This window comes from Phoca vitulina, unplaced genomic scaffold (assembly GCF_004348235.1).
Source record: "Phoca vitulina isolate PV1807 unplaced genomic scaffold, GSC_HSeal_1.0 scaffold1, whole genome shotgun sequence".
NCBI lineage: Eukaryota > Metazoa > Chordata > Mammalia > Carnivora > Phocidae > Phoca > Phoca vitulina.
Window position 1 is genome coordinate 45209094 of NW_022589704.1, and position 19329 is coordinate 45228422.

General features: G+C 32.5%; 1 protein-coding gene across 19 annotated transcripts in view; it reads right to left on the reverse strand.

The window, feature by feature from the left end:
- Positions 1-6080: 6080 nt before the first annotated feature.
- The window catches only part of GULP1 (GULP PTB domain containing engulfment adaptor 1), a 254972-nt gene continuing 241723 nt past the window's right edge, over positions 6081-19329 (reverse strand). For 10 of the 19 annotated variants that reach the window (XM_032406393.1, XM_032406345.1, XM_032406402.1 and 7 more), the window contains 3 exons: positions 18444-18582; positions 14592-14686; positions 13636-14103 (listed from right to left, as the gene is read on the reverse strand). In XM_032406393.1, coding sequence (XP_032262284.1) covers positions 13954-14103; positions 14592-14686; positions 18444-18582 — 384 coding nt within the window. In that variant the 3' untranslated portion in view covers positions 13636-13953. Of the gene's footprint in view, positions 8060-12670; positions 12682-13635; positions 14104-14591; positions 14687-18443; positions 18583-19329 lie in introns of those variants that run through there. The other 9 variants (XM_032406456.1, XM_032406465.1, XM_032406503.1 and 6 more) reach the window with 5 other exon arrangements.

Below are 19329 nucleotides of genomic sequence, written 5' to 3' on the forward strand. Positions count from 1 at the left end.
AGTAAAAAACACTTGGACATGTAAAACTCACAATGTTAAAACATGGTCTTCCTTTTACTTTCCCATGTATCTCATTTTGTTAGTTGTTAGGCAATTTTCATGCATTGCTTTTGGGGACATTTTTGTCTAATTTTGCTTTGACCTTCTAATTTTTAGTTGGGGAACAGTGAGGGAAACAATCTGGTTTTGATGGAATCCCAAAATTTTGTAAGCGTGTGTGTGTTCTAAATAAGCTCATCTAGGTCATATGACTCATGCGCTTTCCATGGTCTCATTGACTGTTTTATGTCTACAAGCTTTCTAATTAATTTTATTTGATCAGATAGACATTCTTGATTGCTTCTTTCTGAAAAAAATTGTTTGCTAAGAAGAGATACCACTTTAGAGTTTTCAGTAAAATATCTTCCAAACGTTTGTATGGATTTCATCAATTTGCATAGCAGGAATAAATACTCAAGCCCCTTGTGGTTTTCAACGACAGCTGTTTTCTCTAGTTTCAGCTCTATGATTAAGGTTTAAGGAAGGATACAGAGTGATGAGAAATACAATTGCTACCTTTGGAAGATTTAACAGGCATGCTGGGGATTTTTACGTTTTCTGCATATTCTTTTCTTTATAGGTACAGAAAAAAATACACAAACAACTTCACCAAAAAGCTACATAAAAGAGTATAGCTCATATGTCAAAGGCAAGTTTTATTTGAATATATTTCAAGAAAGTATTCTACATTCACATTCTCACATATAAAGCTTCATTATAAAACCTAAGCACATACAAGCAGGTTCCTATAAAATCCAGAAGGATAACAAATTCTCTGTGAATTTAAATGTTTCTCTTCATGTAAACATATTTAAAAATACTTGTGTTTTTTTTTTGTGATGAGTGCTGTGAATTGTGTAAGACTGATGAATCACAGACTTGTACATCTGAAACAAATAATACATTATATGTTAAAAAAAAAAAAGAAGATAGTAGGAAGGGAAAAATGAAGGGGGTGAAATTGGAGTGGGAGACGAACCATGAGAGACGATGGACTCTGAAAAACAAACAGGGTTCTAGAGGGGAGGAGGTGGGGGGGATGGGTTAACCTGGTGATGGGTATTAAAGAGAGCACGTTCTGCATGGAGCACTGGGTGTTATACGCAAACAATGAATCATGGAACACTACATCAAAAACTAATGATGTAATGTATGGTGATTAACATAACATAATAAAATAAAATTTTAAAAAAAGTAATCCTAAAAAATAAAAAGAAGTATTTCCCTACAAAGCAAAACAAAACAAAACAAAACAAAACAAAACAAAAACCTTGTGTTTTGGTATTTCAATGTAGTAGTAACATATATTTTTCAACATTTCTTTGTTGGCGTTTTCAAAGTTTAATGTTTACTTGGAAAGAGGAGAGTCCCTGAATTCCTTTGAGACATGCAACATTTATCTTGAAGTTATCCTGAAAATTTGGCAAGCCATTGATGCTTTTGAAGAGAACCATAGGCCCCATTTCTCCAGTGTAACTATGCGCTGAGATCTGTCTTTCAATGTGTCCTGAGGAGTAGGAAAGGTTGAGAAGGAATCTTAGAATCATGCTTGCATCCAACTTTATTAAAAGGACAGAATTCTGTATACAAATTTTAAGATTATAAACAGATACAAAGGCCGGGACAGTTTTGTGGTCTTTGCTGTCCCCTTTTATGAGACTGTTGCCAGCCAGATGCACTATTTACCTAGGAGACACTGATTCAATATTTATTTAAACTAGTATGTAAATAAGCGGGCCAGTTAGCTCAGTTGGTTAGAGCGTGGTGCTAGTAAACTAGTATGTAAATAAAAGATGAAATATGTGGTTTCTGTGACATTTTTTGGTTAGTTTGGAGGACTTTGTTTCTTTTTTATGCCAAGAATAGCTAATGTTCATGAACTTCATGAACCCCATTATGGGACTCTCCCAAAGTCAAAGCTCAGATCAGAGCTATAACTGTAACTGTAACATCAAAGTATGAAGTTTAAAACCCTAGTTCAGTGATTCTCTATAGATCAAAACTGAGATGTTCTAGGGCAAATAGTTTAAGTAATCTTATTAAAAACTACGTAATCATTCAAATAAGCTATGGTTTAGAAATTTTCAAACTCAAGTGATTCTAAGTAATATTTGTTTTTCTAGGGCGCCTGGGTGGCTCAGTCGTTAAGCATCTGCCTTCGGCTCAGGTCATGATCCCGGGGTCCTGGGATCGAGTCCCACATCGGGCTCCCTGCTCAGCGGGAAGCCTGCTTCTCCCTCTCCCACTCCCCCTGCTTGTGTTCCCTCTCTCGCTGTCTCTCTCTCTGTTGAAAAATAAATAAAATCTTTAAAAAAATGTTTTTCTAATTGCCATAGATGGCAGGAAGTAATGAAACAATTGGCCAGCTTATTTTCAGGTATTTTCCTTTAATTCCTTTTATGTCGAAAAGATGAAAACTGCAGGCATTACCAAAGAACTAAAGGAAATTAAAGAGGAATCACTGTAGAAACAGCTTGTTGCATAATTGCATCATACTTATTACTCTCTAGCCTACACATGGTCTAAATTGTCTGTAAAATGAACAGGTCAAATATCTGTGCACAGCCACTTGTCCAAGTGTGGGTTAGCTGATATCTCTGAATATTTATGACTGTCCCTTCATTACCTGTCTTCTCCACTCCCTGTACTGTCTAGCATAACCTAAGCTGCCTTTTTTTTCAATTAAAGCAGTTACCAAGAATAAAATAAATGAAGAACTGAATTGCTAAATGAAGCATGAGTGTGTGTATTTGCATTTGTCTGTGAGAGAAATCAGTATATGCTGAATCTTTGCCAAAATTTCTCAGCACACACTTCTTAGATTACTTAGCTACCTAATACTGATTATTTAATGATTTTGATAGTAAACTGATTTTAAGAATTATACAAAAAGGCAAAATGACACAAAGCTTTGAAAAATAATAATTTTAAATTTGTCCCAGAGTTATATTAATTTTTTTTCAGCTATTAGTAGACTTAGTCATAAAATTCTTTTATTTTTTTCCTTTCAAAATGTAGCCAAGAAACAAACATCTTTCTTTGCTTTCTTTGCAGGAAAGAACCAGTCTCTGGATTATTTCCAGGCCATCCAGACAGCTATTTCAACTGGAACAAGTGACCTTTGGAACAGACTAGAACATAGCAGCCTGGCCAGACAGAGAGGAGGGAGTAGTCAACTGGGAAGGGCCCCAACATGTTCTTGCGAAATGTCATTTGAAGTAAGAGGACAATAAAAATTAAGGACAAATAAGTGAGCTTAAAAATATTTAAAACCAATGAAAACGGTGTGACCACAATATGGGATTCAAGGAAAGATACAGTAGGAGTTAATACACATGCTCCAAAAATACAGTTCTCCAGTCCCTGCAGTGCAAGGAATGTCTCTTAATTATAGAATATTCATCTTTATAAATCTTCACAGCCTCTTTGAAAACTAGTAATCATTTGTTTTCCCTCCCTCAGTTGGGCCAAATTTCCTTAGTCTATGATTCTATAGTGGTTGTAGATGCTCTTAGAGAATTGTCAAGATCTTTATTTAGCAAATTATTGCTGCAGCGAGATAAAAATTAAAATCATAGGAAAAGATTTCATCAGAGAGAACAAAGTGATTATCTTCTAACATTCACTTGGAAGGCATGTTGTTCTTTTCTCTCCCAGAGAGCATAAGACGTTTTAGCTCACATCATTAGCAAGAAACATGCTAAAGAAGCATTCAACCTTTACTGAATGCTTATGGACAAAATGTTGTGCTTGGCACCACAGGATATAAAAATGTCAAAGCAAACTTTTCTTCAAGATTTTTGGAGAATAAATAGAAAAGTTAAAAAAAACTTTATTAAAATATTTTTAAAAGATTTTCCAAAACAGTATTTTATATATTTTTGCAAAATATATTAATGATAATTCAAGAAAGTACAAATTATCAAGAAAATGCTATAGGATATCAGAATGTCCTCTAATAAAGAATTTAATTAGGTCCGTTGTGTAAGAAGGTAACTCCTACAGCTTCTAGCCAGGTTTTCTTTAATGAGAACAGCAATATTTAAAAGCCTTCATGCATATTCCAAAGTGCCTATAGATTTGTATGTAAACTGGAAAAGTTTGACCCGATGAATTTTGAGTATGCATCTGAATGAATGCCAAAAATGCAGGAAAGAGAAATAGTAAATTTTTCCAAATTTTTAGTTATACAGTTATGGTGGTACTATTAAGTGACACAAACCTCAATGTTAATGATATAGAAATTCCACTATTTCAATTTATCATGTAATGTCAGAAAAATTTAAAATGAGACTTTAAGCTCAATTCCTTAAGTATGCCATATTTTGCATATTATTTAAGTATGATTTAGGAAGTACTCTGTCTTGGAATCCATGAACCGAAGTGGAAGGAAATGAATCCAAAGAAATGTAATGTCTTCTGCTATTTAAATAATATCCATATTTCATAAAAAATTTACTTGAAAGCAAGGACATAGAAGACCATAAATTATTTTAGGTGGTCTCTTTATTAGAGTAAGGAAATCCATTTTGGATGAATCCAGAGAAAATAAGTTTTATATGAGGAATTTCTAGAAGTGAGTTACATTTGGTCCTTAACAACATAAGATCAAGACATGGAGCAAGTATATAAGAATTAAGGTTTTGTCCCATTTATGAGATGGACATTGAAGGAGGAAGTTCTTCTCTGAGCTTATCTAGGAAGAAGAGGACACAAGTAAGGCCCTTCCTGCATGAGATAGGGGGATCTGAGGGCAATTCTAGTCACGCCCATCTCAGCAGTGGGCTAGCCACCTAGAAAGGGTGTAGTTTAGGTGGAGTCCGAGATTTAGCTGTCAAAATTGAGTCCAAGATTCTCCAGCTAATTTAACAGAGGTTGAAATCCAAAATCATGAATAAATATTGAATTTGGAACTATATATGGAAACACTGGAACAGAAAAATATTAGCAGCTAGTTTTTTTCATGGTTATGTTAAGTAATATCAAAAAGAGTAAAAAAAAATATTCAGAAATGCAACAATGTAAAATCTATCAGAAATTCTATCTGAAAAATAAATTCCCATAATGTAACCAAAATTTTTTGAAAAAAAAATCCAAATCCCAAATGAAAGAAATAAGAAGAGAAAATTATTGCCATTGGACTGTCTTGATAGTCTCACAGTGGATATCTAACACTGTAGACACTAGCCAGTGCTAGGTGCCCACATTTAAACATAGTTAAATATAAACGTCTTCTGGGAAGTTTTTGGTTCACACAGTACTTTAGAACATACTGGTTTTCACATATTAATTCATATATTGCCTTACTTTTCCTTTATGACAATAAACTAACCGAAGGCAGGAAACTGGTCATCTTCACTTTAACAATGTTAAGTAAGCAAACTTACTAGATGTTCTCTTATCCACATACTATATGTTATCACGTAAAGTGAGTAATAAATGAGCTTTATTGAATGGGTTGATGAATTGTTCACTGGTGTGCAAAGAACGTACATGTGAGTCCTGTGAATCTTTAAAATACTTAATATTTTGTTTTCAAAAGGTTCAAAATGTTATGATATTCCAATAAGCCACAATTCAAATCTTACTATCAAGTCTACCTTTTAAAGACTATCTACCAAGAAATCCTTTATATTATTACTACGCTAAAAAGGCTAATTTTGAAAAGAGTTATTTGTATAATACAGTTATTGCACCAGGCGCTTCTTGAAAGGAACGAAATTATGACCTCTCTCACCAGCAGGATCGAGTCCACTGTTTTCACAACTGAATGATATTTGCTTATAAAGCTAAAATGTGTGTGGGCTATAAGAAATGAAGTTAAAGGTAAAGTTCATTAATTCTTTCCCCCTCCCTTCCTCCCCTCCTCTCTCCTTTCCTTCCTCCTTTCCTTCTTTCCTTCCTTTCTTCCTTTTTTCCTTCCTTCCTTCCTTCCTTCCACTCTTAGGCCTCATTTTTTGACCTGGAAACCTTGTCATGTAAATAGCTTCAGAATGTTTCTAACTTAACCAGAGATTATTTAATGAGTAAATATACAATTATTTATTTAAAATCATTTATTCTCAGCAAAATCAAACATATCACTGAGTTTACATAGAAATACCATTTTCAACTGGATCTTCATAAAAATGCACTGGTGAAATAAATGTTCATAATTAATGACCAATTATGTACTATTTAGTCATGCCAGTAGCAGAACTGATTACCATTAAAAATTGGTAAAGTAACATATCTTAAGTGTGCAAATACCATCTTAGTACTCTACTGTGTTACCATTGGTAATAAATGGCCACTAAATATATACCTATTACATAAAGCTTTTAAAGTACAATAAAAATACAAATTCTATCTGTTAAAAAAAAGCCATTCATATGGCTTCTAAACATCCTCATTATACAAATTCCAAAATACTATATGACAAACAAAATTATAAAGATTCTTCTTTATGAAACATATACTAACCTCTAATTAAGGTACAACTTAGCAGATAACAGAAAACACCTAAGAAGGCTTATATATACCATAGAACATTATGAAGATACATACAAAGATAATATTGCATAAGCATATTTGATTTCTTTTCCCAGTGAATATGTACCTTTAGCACTTGACAAAAATTCCCATGAGAAAAAGAAAAATCTATTTTGAGATCTATCCCTAATCTAAACTCACATTTTCATTAATTTAATCTATTTTTCTTATGATGCAATGAACCAAATTATAAATTTTAACCATAAATTCTCTTGCACTGAGTAGAAATTAAAGTCTGTTACATATGGGCAAAGGTAGAAAAATAAACATTTTTAAAGGTCGGAGTTCATAGCACATTATGAATTAAGTACAAGAAAATTTTATAGTTCGTGTTAGCCCAAACTGAGAAGCCACTTGATTTTTGTAAAGAATGAGATTCTGACTTCAACAAAAACAAATACAAATTAAAATTGCTAAACAATACTGATGATTCATAAAGAATAATTGTTACAGATTTTAAAGTATCAAAACTAAGGGGGCATCACAAAATAAAATTTGGTGAGAAAATATTTACCAAAGGAGAAAATATGAGAATAATATCATTCAGTGAGAAAAAATATATTTGGTAAAGTAAATGTGTGTAATAGATATTGCAACTAGAGACAGCATATATTCCAAATTTTTTTTTAGAAAATATTAGATCAGATGATGTTTAGATGTTTAGCAATATAACTTACCTCATTAGAAATTAAATTTTAAGTGTTTTGTAATGAGCAGATTTTTGTTTTTTTCCATTATCCTTATTTATGAAATAAATAAAAGATTTAGAGTATAAATGATAATAATAGCTAACATTATTACTTTGCTTTTACTAATAAATACTCTAATTATTTGGTTTAATTATTATTGGAAATTATATTTTTGCTATTTTACCTGCTAAAAATGACCTAGTGGCATTATAGTCAAAGTCTACATTTTGCCAATGATATGAACAACACTTAACACATAAAATAACATCTGTCTAATGGATGCTAACATGCTTATTGGTTTGAATATAGAACATATTTAGTTTGGCATTGGTATATCTCCTCAAGACTTTGAAAGGTATCATCAAGGTATGGCTTTCGGGAATCAATAATAAACTAGCAGCCTGGAAAATGAACACGAATTTCAAGATGCTAATTATTCAGAACTCAGACACAAGACAGATATTTGGATAATTTGTTTTTTGATTATAAAGTCATCTACAAGAGAAACAGAAAGGAACATAAAAGTATGATTTACTATACAGTGAGTTGTTTTTAAAATAAACATTATAGATCAATAGCGAAGGACATTTTACTAAAATAATTTGCAAAAAATTAAGATCTTCAAAAATATATTGGCACACATATACTACCTGTCATAAAGTAATAAGGAATGATGTATATGCATATACAACAAATTTAACACAAATCTGGATCTTTTGTTCTTGACATCAGCACCTGCTGTCTAATGGGTCGAGACAAAATACTGTGCCTTCAAGAGTTAGTCCCATTTTGAACCCCTCCTGTAAAACAGAGTAAAATCATTAAAATAAGAAATGCTCATGGCAATAATAATAATGATAATAACGATGACAATCATGAAATAAAATGACTCTGAACGGAAGTTGAGATCTTCATGCTTTGATCAGCTAAGGAATAATATGGCAAATGCTGGTTTGTCAAATTTTTATATCGGTGTGTATCTCAGGTAATTGTTTACACCGATTAGCAGTTGAAATGTTGTCAATATATGTGACGTTAGCACGCACGAAAGACAAAAGAAGACAGAAATACATGGAATTAAGTCGCTTTAAGACTTAAATGTTTCTTTTTCAGTAAAGTCTATTCTGCCATTCTACTGTAGCTTACATCTCCTCTGTTGGCTTTCAGGATCAATATTCATTTAAATGTAAGTAAGATAGTTAGACCTCAAATTTGATGAAAAGTTCGAGATAGCCTGATAGTTTTCACCCCTGTCCAGGGCCTGGGTAAAATACTTAATAGTAAGCGCAATGCCATATCCTACGTGGAACACAGAACTGCAGACCACTTTGTCACGGAGAAGGCTTCCTCTAGTCCTGCTATTGCTTGTAGCTGTAAGCTTTGCTTTGAGTCCCACTCCTCCTAGCAGGGTTTAGATGTTTCTGGAAGTTAAGTTGCCTTTGATTTATTGAGAGCAAGTATGCAATCTCTTCCTCCTAAGATTTTTTTTTCCAAGTTTTTGTTTAATTCCAGCGAGTTAACGTACAGTGTAGTATTTGTTTCACATGGAGGATTTAGTGATTCATCACTGACTTACAACACCCAGTGCTCATCACAAGTGCCCTAAGATTTTGAGCTAAAAGTTAGTGGCAAAAAAGTTTGTCCTCCGCTCCGAGCTCTCTTCTTTTTTGCATAAGGTAATGGGCTATCTCCAGATTTACCACCTCCTCCCTCCCCACTCTTGCCCGTAATCTATGCACACTGGCATGCCACGAAGAGATCAAGAGCATGGACTCACATTAATCAGAGGACCTGGGGGCCACATTTTAGGTTTCCTCCTAGAAGCACTGTGGCAGTTCCTATATGTATATATATATATATACTATATGTATATATATATACACTTTACCTTTCTCTCTTACTGACAGAACTGAAATTTTGTTGAAGGAGGTAAGGTGTAGTAAGGGGTGACTATGTGACACATTATTGGTGAGTGAAATGTAAACAGCCTATTCCTGCAGAAAATAAAATGTCTCTCAGTGAGAAGGCTTTTGTCCTCTGTTCTCCTTTGCATTTTATTTCATTAAACTGTATCTACTGGTGTGTTAGCCAATTGTGTATTTCTTTGCCTTCCCCCAAATTACTTTCGTTTACAACAGGTATCTCTAAATGTCCTTATTACAGATCCAGTGTAAACATGATCATAGAGAGGGAGAAAATCGTGAAACTGCAAGCCACACCTCATTTGCTCTCAACATTCAGAGTGTCTTCACTGCATCTACAGCAGAGAGACCACGGGGCAATGCCGCCGCCGCAAAGGTGTTCCAAAACTTCTTCTCAGCACTTAGAATCCAAATTATAGTCAGTTGAGTAAAAGCCAGAGTACTTACCATTATTTTTTTAAAGCCTGTTTTTATCACAAGAAGAAATACTTTGTCATATCTCTGCATATTATTTTAAACAGTTGCCAGATACTTAGAGAAGTCAATACTTAAAGCTAAAGAGAGTGTAAATGAACTGTTTCATATAAATACTTTATTTGGATATGTGAGGATCTGTGTACTATATCATCTTCTGGCACATCAGATAAATAGATAGATAGATAGATAGATAGATAGATGACAGATAGATGATAGATAGATGATAGATAGATAGATAGATAGTATATATAATAACTGGGAAAGGTTTGATACTATACAGTATTTTAAAATTTTTCTCAGTTCATTCTGAAATGAAACCACTATCATTTCAACTACCCTGAAAATACTATTTATCAATGTGTTTGTGTTTGAACGGCAGAATAGCAATCATAGTAAAATAGGGATCGGTCACTATTTCAACAATAAAAAAAAAATGTATATCATTTACAAGAATATCTCCATAGTGATTTTATAAGGATCCCTTTGGAGTTTCCTTCAATTACTTTAATCATCCCTATTAACAGACACATAATATTCTCTCTCTCCTTGGTTTTCTTTACTCCTAACATAAAATTTCTCACACAGTTTCTGACCTTTCCTCCTAGGTCTCATTTAGTAAATCATGATTTAATGATCAGTGAATCTTTCTCAGGTTTCCATATCCTCTTGAATTTTAAAACTCGGGATGAAAATCAGGCTTTATTTAACTTATATAGTGGTGGAAGTGATCGTAAGCTAGTATCATGCAAATGATAACTTTATTATTAACATATTACTAATAATACGCTTTTCGTATGAAATATGTTGCCCCGTTGCATTTTCTTATTTTGAAATAGGGAGAGAATTATGTCAAGGAAAAGCCAGTCTTCTGCAAGAATTGTTCACACACTGAGGTATGTCCTTTGAGTCTCCTTTTTTTCTATCTCTAGATTTTTTAAAACAATTTTAATAATAACATAAAAACCATATAGCATACGTAACTTATGTATTTCATATATAAAATTTTCTATATTCTTTTTAAAACTTAGTGGAACAAACATTCCCTATTGGGTCCCCATAAAACTAATTTAGTGATTATATAATATTCTATTAATTTTTTTAAAAATTCAAGTATAGTTGATACAAAATTATTATGTTAGTTTCGGGTATATAACATAGTGATTCAATATTTATATACATTATGAAATGTCCCCACAATACATGTAGTTACCATCTGTCACCATAAAAAGTCATTATAATATTATTGACTATATTCCCTATACTTTTCATCTCTGTGACTTATTTACTTTATAACTGGAAGTTTGTACCTCTTAATCCCGTCTCTTCACTTCTCTTCCTTCTGGCAACCACCAATCTATTATTTTTAATGTGATTTAACTGTTTCCAGTATTTTATAATTATGAAAAAAGTTAACTAGAAGCTTTTGCCCACAGAAATTTTCCACATTTTTAGTCATTTTTTTTCTCAGAACAGATCGCATTAAAGTTTCTGATTTCAAATAAAAATATAAGGTTTACTAACAAATTACTCTCCGAAGGGATGCTATGAACTGACCGTGGCCCAGCAATGAGTTAGAGGGCTTGTCTCATCATACTTTCACTTGTACTGATTATTAGCAAGGAAATAAAATGTTTGATTTGCTTGATTAAAACAGCATCTCTAATTCTTTATTTAATTTGTAGATATTCTTTGGTTAGATTGCTACATGCATAAAAACCATGGTCTTGGGGCGCCTGGGTGGCTCAGTTGGTTAAGCAACTGCCTTCGGCTCAGGTCATGATCCTAGAGTCCCTGGATCGAGTCCTGCATCGGGCTCCCTGCTCGGCAGGGAGCCTGCTTCTCCCTCTGACCCTCCCCACTCTCATGTGCTCTCTCTCTCTCTCATTCTGTCTCAAATAAATAAAAAAAATCTTAAAAAAAAAAAAAAAACCATGGTCTTTTGTGAACTGCTAGGTTTTTATTTATCTGATTGTTATCTAATTATTTGTCTACTTACCTTAATTATGTATATGTGATATATTTATATATTTTTTAAAGAGAAAAGAAAAAATTTACAAAAAACTATAGAAACTATAAAACTACATATTTTTCTTTTCCTTATAAAAATTTCTTTCCAATTCAAAATCTGATAAATATTCAATTGTATTTTCAAACATTTTTTAAACTGACTAATCTTTCTGAAATTTACTTGGATATTTGTTGTAGTTACAGCTGTGCATTGATCTTCTACCAAATTATTAACCAGCTGACTTAACACCCCTGCATGCAAAATTCTTCCATCTTTCTTGCCAAGCTCCTTTTTAAAGGTATTAAATCATTATAACTTAGAAGGTACACTTCTAGGCTGTCGATACTCTTTTACTGATTTGCCTGTCAGTGACAAGTCCCAGGAAGTTCAAATTATGTCAAATTAAATAACCACATTATTGAGTTCAAATAAATATTTAACTTTCTAACAATTTATAGTACAATGCGACTTCACATTTCTGCTTAAATTCTGAGACGCACAAGATACTTTTGTGATTTCCTCTGTAAGTGAAAGAGAAAACCCAAATATCTCACTAGGCTTATTAACTCAATATTATTTATACAACCCACTGTACTGTACTGTTTTTACATTATATACAAAGATAAAAATAGTAGCCAAAAGTGTGCATTAGCTTAATTAGGCTAACAAGATTAATAACAAAAGTTGTCACAGGCTTTAGATGAAGAAAATATTATTTTACTTTAGTTAAAGTGACCTTGCAAGTAAATCTTGAACTAAAAAAACAAAACAAAACAAAACAAAAAAATCAGACAAGCAATGAGGTGGATAATGCAATAGAGACTACACCATTGAAAAAAATAACTTTAAAATATGGTTTATAAAACCTCTTTAAACACAACAATCAGAAACATCCATATGAAACTGCTGCTTGAATATTTATTAAGTAGAGCATGCAAATATTAAGGTTTTAGCTTTAAGAAGTTGTAAGTTGTTTAAAATTATTATGAAAATAATATACCAACCATCTCTGGCGCTACCCACCATGAAAGCAGAAAAGAATAAAAAAGACATTAAGAAAATATTAGAAATGGCAAAAACAAAAACAGAAGCAAAAATACCACAGCTTAACATTATTTAACTAACACATCACTAAATCATTCCAATACAGTGTCTCTCAAAGTTAGTTCCTACAAAAATCTGCAAATGTAGGTTTATTTTTAAAAATCTATAGAAATTTTTTCAGTATTGTGAAAATTAAAAAAAACATTAATAGAAAAGTACTCTTTATGATTTGCATAATGCTTGAGAACAAACACCACCACATCAGTGCCCATGTTTGTGTTTGTTCTTATAAAAGCATTAATCCTAAGGAGCACAAACCTAATTGGTAAAACTAATAAAAAAGGAAGGGACTGATTTCATATGAAATAGATATTCTTGCTAAGTAATCATGCACTGTTTGAGTGAAAGTATTTCATAGTATTTGAAATACAGAAAAGAGGTAGAGAAATTGTACCACCAAACAGGATACATGCTGAAATCAATAGAAGTTTGACATCGGTGGTTTTGGTTTCGGCCAAATAACATCACCCATCGTGTTGAAGTTCTTAATTTGAATTTTATTAGGTATTGTAATTTTGCTTTCATTTAATTTATAATTTTTGAATTAACAGTTGTACAGGAGCTGTAAGGCTAAGTTATTTATAACTTTTTTGGTAAATATTTAAGAAGTGTTACAATTTAAGTCAATATAAAGGATTTAAAATAATTTTTTCATGTAAAAGAAAATTATCAATCACCCAGCTTGAGAAATGCTGTTTGAACATATTCTTTGAAAATCTCAAGGCGTAAGTCAAATAATCCAACTGTTAAGATGCAGGCATTATTATATCTAGAACAATAAGGAAATTCACAGAATACCTAGAAAAGAAGACAACTGCTTCACAGCTGTAGTCCAAAACGAGTGGAAGGATATTTATATTATCTTTCTAGGAAGGAGTGTTTCACCAGTATTAGAAGATCAGAATCCACTATTAATTGTTTTGTCCAGGAAATGCAGTCAAATGCTCTACCACTGAGCTATACCCCCTGTTTTGTCCAAGAAATGAAGCACAGAGAACGAATCACCTAATAAACGGGAATGACTCCTTCTCTTCGCTGCCTCTTCTCAATCAGCTTCCTATAATTGGTCTTTGCCTACATTCTACCATATAAATAGTCTTTTAGATAAAAAATAAGATATATTAACTTCACCAAAATGTAAAGGGCAAATATAAAGAGAAGATTTTTTTTTTTTCTGGTGCTTTTAAGACCATTTATTAATCATGGCCCACTGTAAAAAGAAACCAGTATCTTCAAACTTCCAGTACAATTGAGAATTGAAAAATAAAAGAGGGAGAGAGAAGTGAAAACCCACCTGGACTACGTTACTAAAGAAGGTGTCACTGGGTGCCTGCTTTTCCAAAAAGAGTCCAGAAGTTAGGAACCACAGCTACCATGCCTCTCTTAAAAGAGACTGATTTTCCTCTCACAAAGATGTTCCTTCATCTACCCATTCACAATTTGAACTTCATAACTGGTAAAACTGAGATGAAATCTTGTAAACCTAGTGAAATTACCTTGTAATTTTTGGATTTCAAAGTAATGAACCATTAGAATCCGTGTAATTTTGTATAAAAAAAGAACCAACTTATTGCCATGGTAAATCACACTACTAAAAACAAAACAAAACAAAATAAGACCCATCCTTAGCACGCGTAGGAGTATTTTTAGGACTAAATGTATATGAATATTTTAAAGCAATTGTTTCAAGTAGGTTTTTATAGTGATAATAATTCAAGGAAAGGGTAGTTTTGGTGTGTCCAAATTTCTTTGTGTCTATTTCCTGTGTCCCATATTAAAAAGAAATAAACAATTTATAGGCCAATCTGTTAAAATAGTCACCTGCATTTCATCTAATTTTGATTGAATATCTGGAGGAAAATCCCCTGCTCCACAGTTAAATGGGTCAAAAGGTTCTGCTCCAAACAGGTCCCGTTCTAAAAGGAGGAAAATAATTTAGTAAATGAAATGACAAGAAGTGAGTTGGGATGAGTTAGGTTTCCAAGGCAAGATTATATAAAGAACTACTCATATGGCCAAATGAGCTCCTATCCACGCACACTTTATGCTGGGCTTTCCTGAGCTTAGACCAACAAAGAAGCAAAGATCCATTTTATGACAATATTAAAAACTGTCTGGTTTCAAGGAATTATTATCCAGAGAGATTTCTGTGTCTTTAATTAAGACTTCTCAATATCAAATTCACCAAATATTTGAAATTACCGTATTACAATACCTGCATTTTTACTGAAGCAGTTTAAATTTACCACAATGAATGTATTACTTATTGAGACCTCTATTCCCTTTACTGATGCCTTTGTAACACAACAGATCATGAAGCAATATGAGGGACTGAGGTAGATTGGTAAATAGTTTTACTCATAGCTCATTATACCTTAATCTCACATTTATTTAGAGAAAATTTAAGGCATATTGTCTCATGTACTATGAAATTATTCACCTTCCTAAATAAACACAATGGGACAGGTTCTTTAAAAATGTCTCCTATCCCAGAAACAAATTTCTTTTTAAAAATAGCAATAATGGAATATCAAAAGGTCTCTGTAACATATATTCTAAAGTACATACTTTTTTAACCACTAAAAAGGATCAAAGTTAAAATTGGTGAAACTATGGCCTATTATTTAAAAATTTAAAAATTATGAAATTTCTTCTGAATCAATTCCAATGCAGCCTTAATGCACACAATTTTTTAAAATTATATAGGTGCATGGGAATTTATAATATATTAAGAAAAACTATATCCTCAAAATTCCATGCTATGTAAGAAGTAATATTTATGTTCCTTGAGTTCTACCATATCATGTAAATTAATCTGTGACCCTCATTATGAAAGACTCTTGCTTTTCTAGTTATAACTGTTTTTTTCAAATTCACATATTAAATAAGTAAAAAATTTTTATAAGTTCCTGGTGCTGGTAAGTATTGTATAACTAAGAGGGACATATACTTTATCATCCAAATAAAGACACTTAAGAGTAAACGGAATGCTACCAACAGTTACAGCAGGACAAAAGGTATAAACCAGAACTGTCCTAAACAAATGGGAATTTATTGTCACCTTATATATGAATATTATATATATGATATAATATATATAGGTATTATATATGGGTATGGGTGTTATTATTACTGTTGTTATTTTCCTCAGTCTGATGTAGCTTAGGCAATAAATCAGAACTTGGAGAACAAAGGAACTTTTCTTTGGAGGAGTGCCCCAGTTACCACCATACCACAAGCCTGTCCAACAATGCTTTACACATGATAGATGTTTGTGAAAAGAAATGAACTAATGAGGGCGCCTGGGCAGCTCAGTCGTTAAGTGTCTGCCTTCGGCTCAGGTCATGATCCCAGGGTCCTGGGATCGAGCCCCACATCGGGCTCCCTGCTCAGCGGGAAGCCTGCTTCTCCCTCTCCCACTCCCCCTGCTTGTGTTCCTGCTCTCGCTGTGTCTCTTTCTGTCAAATAAATAAATAAATAAAATCTTAAAAAAAAAGAAATGAATTAATGAAAAGGAAGAAGAGCTGATCAAGAGGAATAGAGATTTTCATTACAGGCTTATCTCATTTTATTTTATTTTATTTTATTTTATTTTATTTTATTTTTTAAAGATTTTATTTATTTATTTGACAGAGAGACAGAGAGAGAACACAAGTAGGCAGAGGGAGAGGGAGAAGCAGGCTTCCCGCTGAGCAGGGAGCCCGATGTGGGACTGGATCCCAGGACTCCAGGATCATGACCTGAGCCGAAGGCAGACGCTTAACCGACTGAGCCACCCAGGCGCCCGGCTTATCTCATTTTATTGTGCTTTGCTTTACAGTGCTTCACAGATACTGTGGTTTTTTACAAATTAAAAAGATTTGTGGCAATTCTGTATCAAGTAGGTCTGTCTGTACCATTTTTCCAATAGCATTTGCTATAAAGATAGACAGACATGGTATGGGGTATCTAGAATTCTATCATCTATCTATCTATCATCTATCATCATCTATCTATCATCTATCTATCTATCATCTATCATCATCTATCTATCATCTATCTATCATCTATCTATCATCTATCATCATCTATCTTTCATTGTATTTACTAAACTTTGGCACTCAGGATCATCAGATATTAAAAAATGTAGCAAGGTGTTAACTTCAGTTTCTCATTAAAAAATTCCTTAAAACTATCTGAGCACCTTTGCCTAGGTTTTCTAAAAGCATATCAAATTTATCAATGTCTAAAACAGAATGCATTTTCACCTTTTCTACCTCTAGTTTTCCCTGTTCACAACATTCAGTCTAAAATCCTGAGTCATAATTGATTATGAACTCTCAATCACCATCCTGATAGATTATTCCTTCTAAATATTTTCAAATCTATTCACTCTTCTCAATTTCTATTTTGACTTTGATTAAAATCCTCTTTTGTAGATATATAGCTAATTTATATTTCAAATTTCAGCTTGTAACCCAAGTCTAGCATATATGTTATACAAATGCCCATTGGACTAAATAAATGAATGAGTAGACCAGTGGTTAAGTCCAAGGAATTAAAAAACAGTAAAGAAAGAGATGTGGGATACTCATAGACAAAAAAAATGCCCCATTATGTATCAGGATATTGGCAACATTTGCTAAAAACACACTGTGGCATATATATTATAGATTATTTCCTGAAAAAATATTTTGCATTGGTACAAAATATATTCAGAGGAATTTAAATATATATTTCAATTTATGTAAAAGTACTGATATATTTTTGTAAAATGATTTTTAAAGTTTCTAATGTTATTACTTTGCATTTACAAATTAATTCTCTAAAATTTATTGAATATCTAACATGTGTAATATATTTTGATAAGTTCCATAGGGGGAAACAAATAAATTAAAGGCCCTGACATACTTTAAGCCCAAGCTAAAACTTAAGAGTTATATTGAAAATGTCTTAATGTGAACCAGAGAGGATGCAATAAAGCACAGTATGTAAAACTCTCTTTTCTTCAGTTTCCTTTGGACATAATGACTGAGCATGGCCATTGGGAACTACTCTTTAAGTTTCTGTGACAGGGCACAGATCAAAATACAATCATGACATTGAAAATGAGCATCTGTTGGATGCTTTCTAATTCATCAGTAAGAGACTCTTATGTTCCTTCCAAATGTATAGAAGGTAGATCAGAAAAGCGATGCATGTATAGTATTTTAGATATCAAGAGAGAACACTTAGATAGGATTAATAAATAAACGAATCATGGAATTCATATATTTATGTATTTCTTTAAGAATATTCCTATACTCTATGATAACAAAAAATTTACACTGAGCTCTACTAAACATGTCAAAAATATTAAAATAATTACCACCAAGTTGTTTTTAACCATTAAAACATTAAAAGTATAACCCCAAGTACAATAAAATATAATTAAATGCTTTGTATTGATATAAATAACCCTATACCAAAAATACCATTTTTCATAAAATAGTTTCAAATGCAATAGTGATGTCTTTAGTAGTATACTCTGAATTATAAAGTTAAATATGATTAGCTGATTCGGCACAAGTAGACATAATTCTTTGGTAATTAACACTTTTAGTGAACTTAAGATATGTAATTTTCCATAAAGTGTCAATTAAACATTTAAAATCTACACAAATATAGCAAAGAATATTGGTTTGGAAGGCTTACTGATCTCAGTAGATCTACTAGGTATTGGAGGTGGCTGTGTGCCGTTGCGAGCAGGCATCGAAGCTGGGTGTGAGATTGGAGAAAATGGTATCATATCAAAGATGTCAGTGGAGGGTGACTTAGGTGTCACACTGCCCGCCTGCAATGAAAATAATGTGAATTAAGGCAGTATTTCAGGTAGACACATTATAATGCTAAATATTTCATATGCATAGAGAACATAGATGAACAACAACAAATTCAGTTGAATCATATGAACTTGCCATTTTCTAGATCAAATGTTGGCGATTCCATATGATTTAACCAGGTACCAAATATTCATTGGAAAGAAAGCAACAGAAAATTTCTGCAACAATGACCTTAAAGATGATGGCAAAAATGGTGACAATACTATTCTAGATAGATATAAAAGATATTAGATATTTTTGTAAATCTAGAAACAATTGCCATTTGTATCAGAGAATTGAAAATATTAGAAACTGTATAAAAACATGATTTCAGTATTATATTTTCCGTAAGTTGGAAACAGAAATAACTGAACATAAGTAATGCACCTTCTTAAATATGACCATTCAAATGCAATTGATAGCAACTTAAAAAAATTTCGAAGAGTATAAGTTAATTCGTATTTATAACTACAATGACAGCCAATTATTATACTCACTGCAGTGCCTTTTATTCCTGGGTAAGAGTTCATTAAGTTTTCTATGATAATAGCTACCTTGCAAAATAAATTAATAATCACTAAATATGCTACCAAAATCATTAAATTATCTGGGTCAGTGTGGGTCAAGATGTAATGTAAGAATGAAACTATCAGGGGCGCCTGGGTGGCTAGTTGTTTAAGCGTCTGCCTTCTGCTCAGGTCATGATCCCAGGGTCCTGA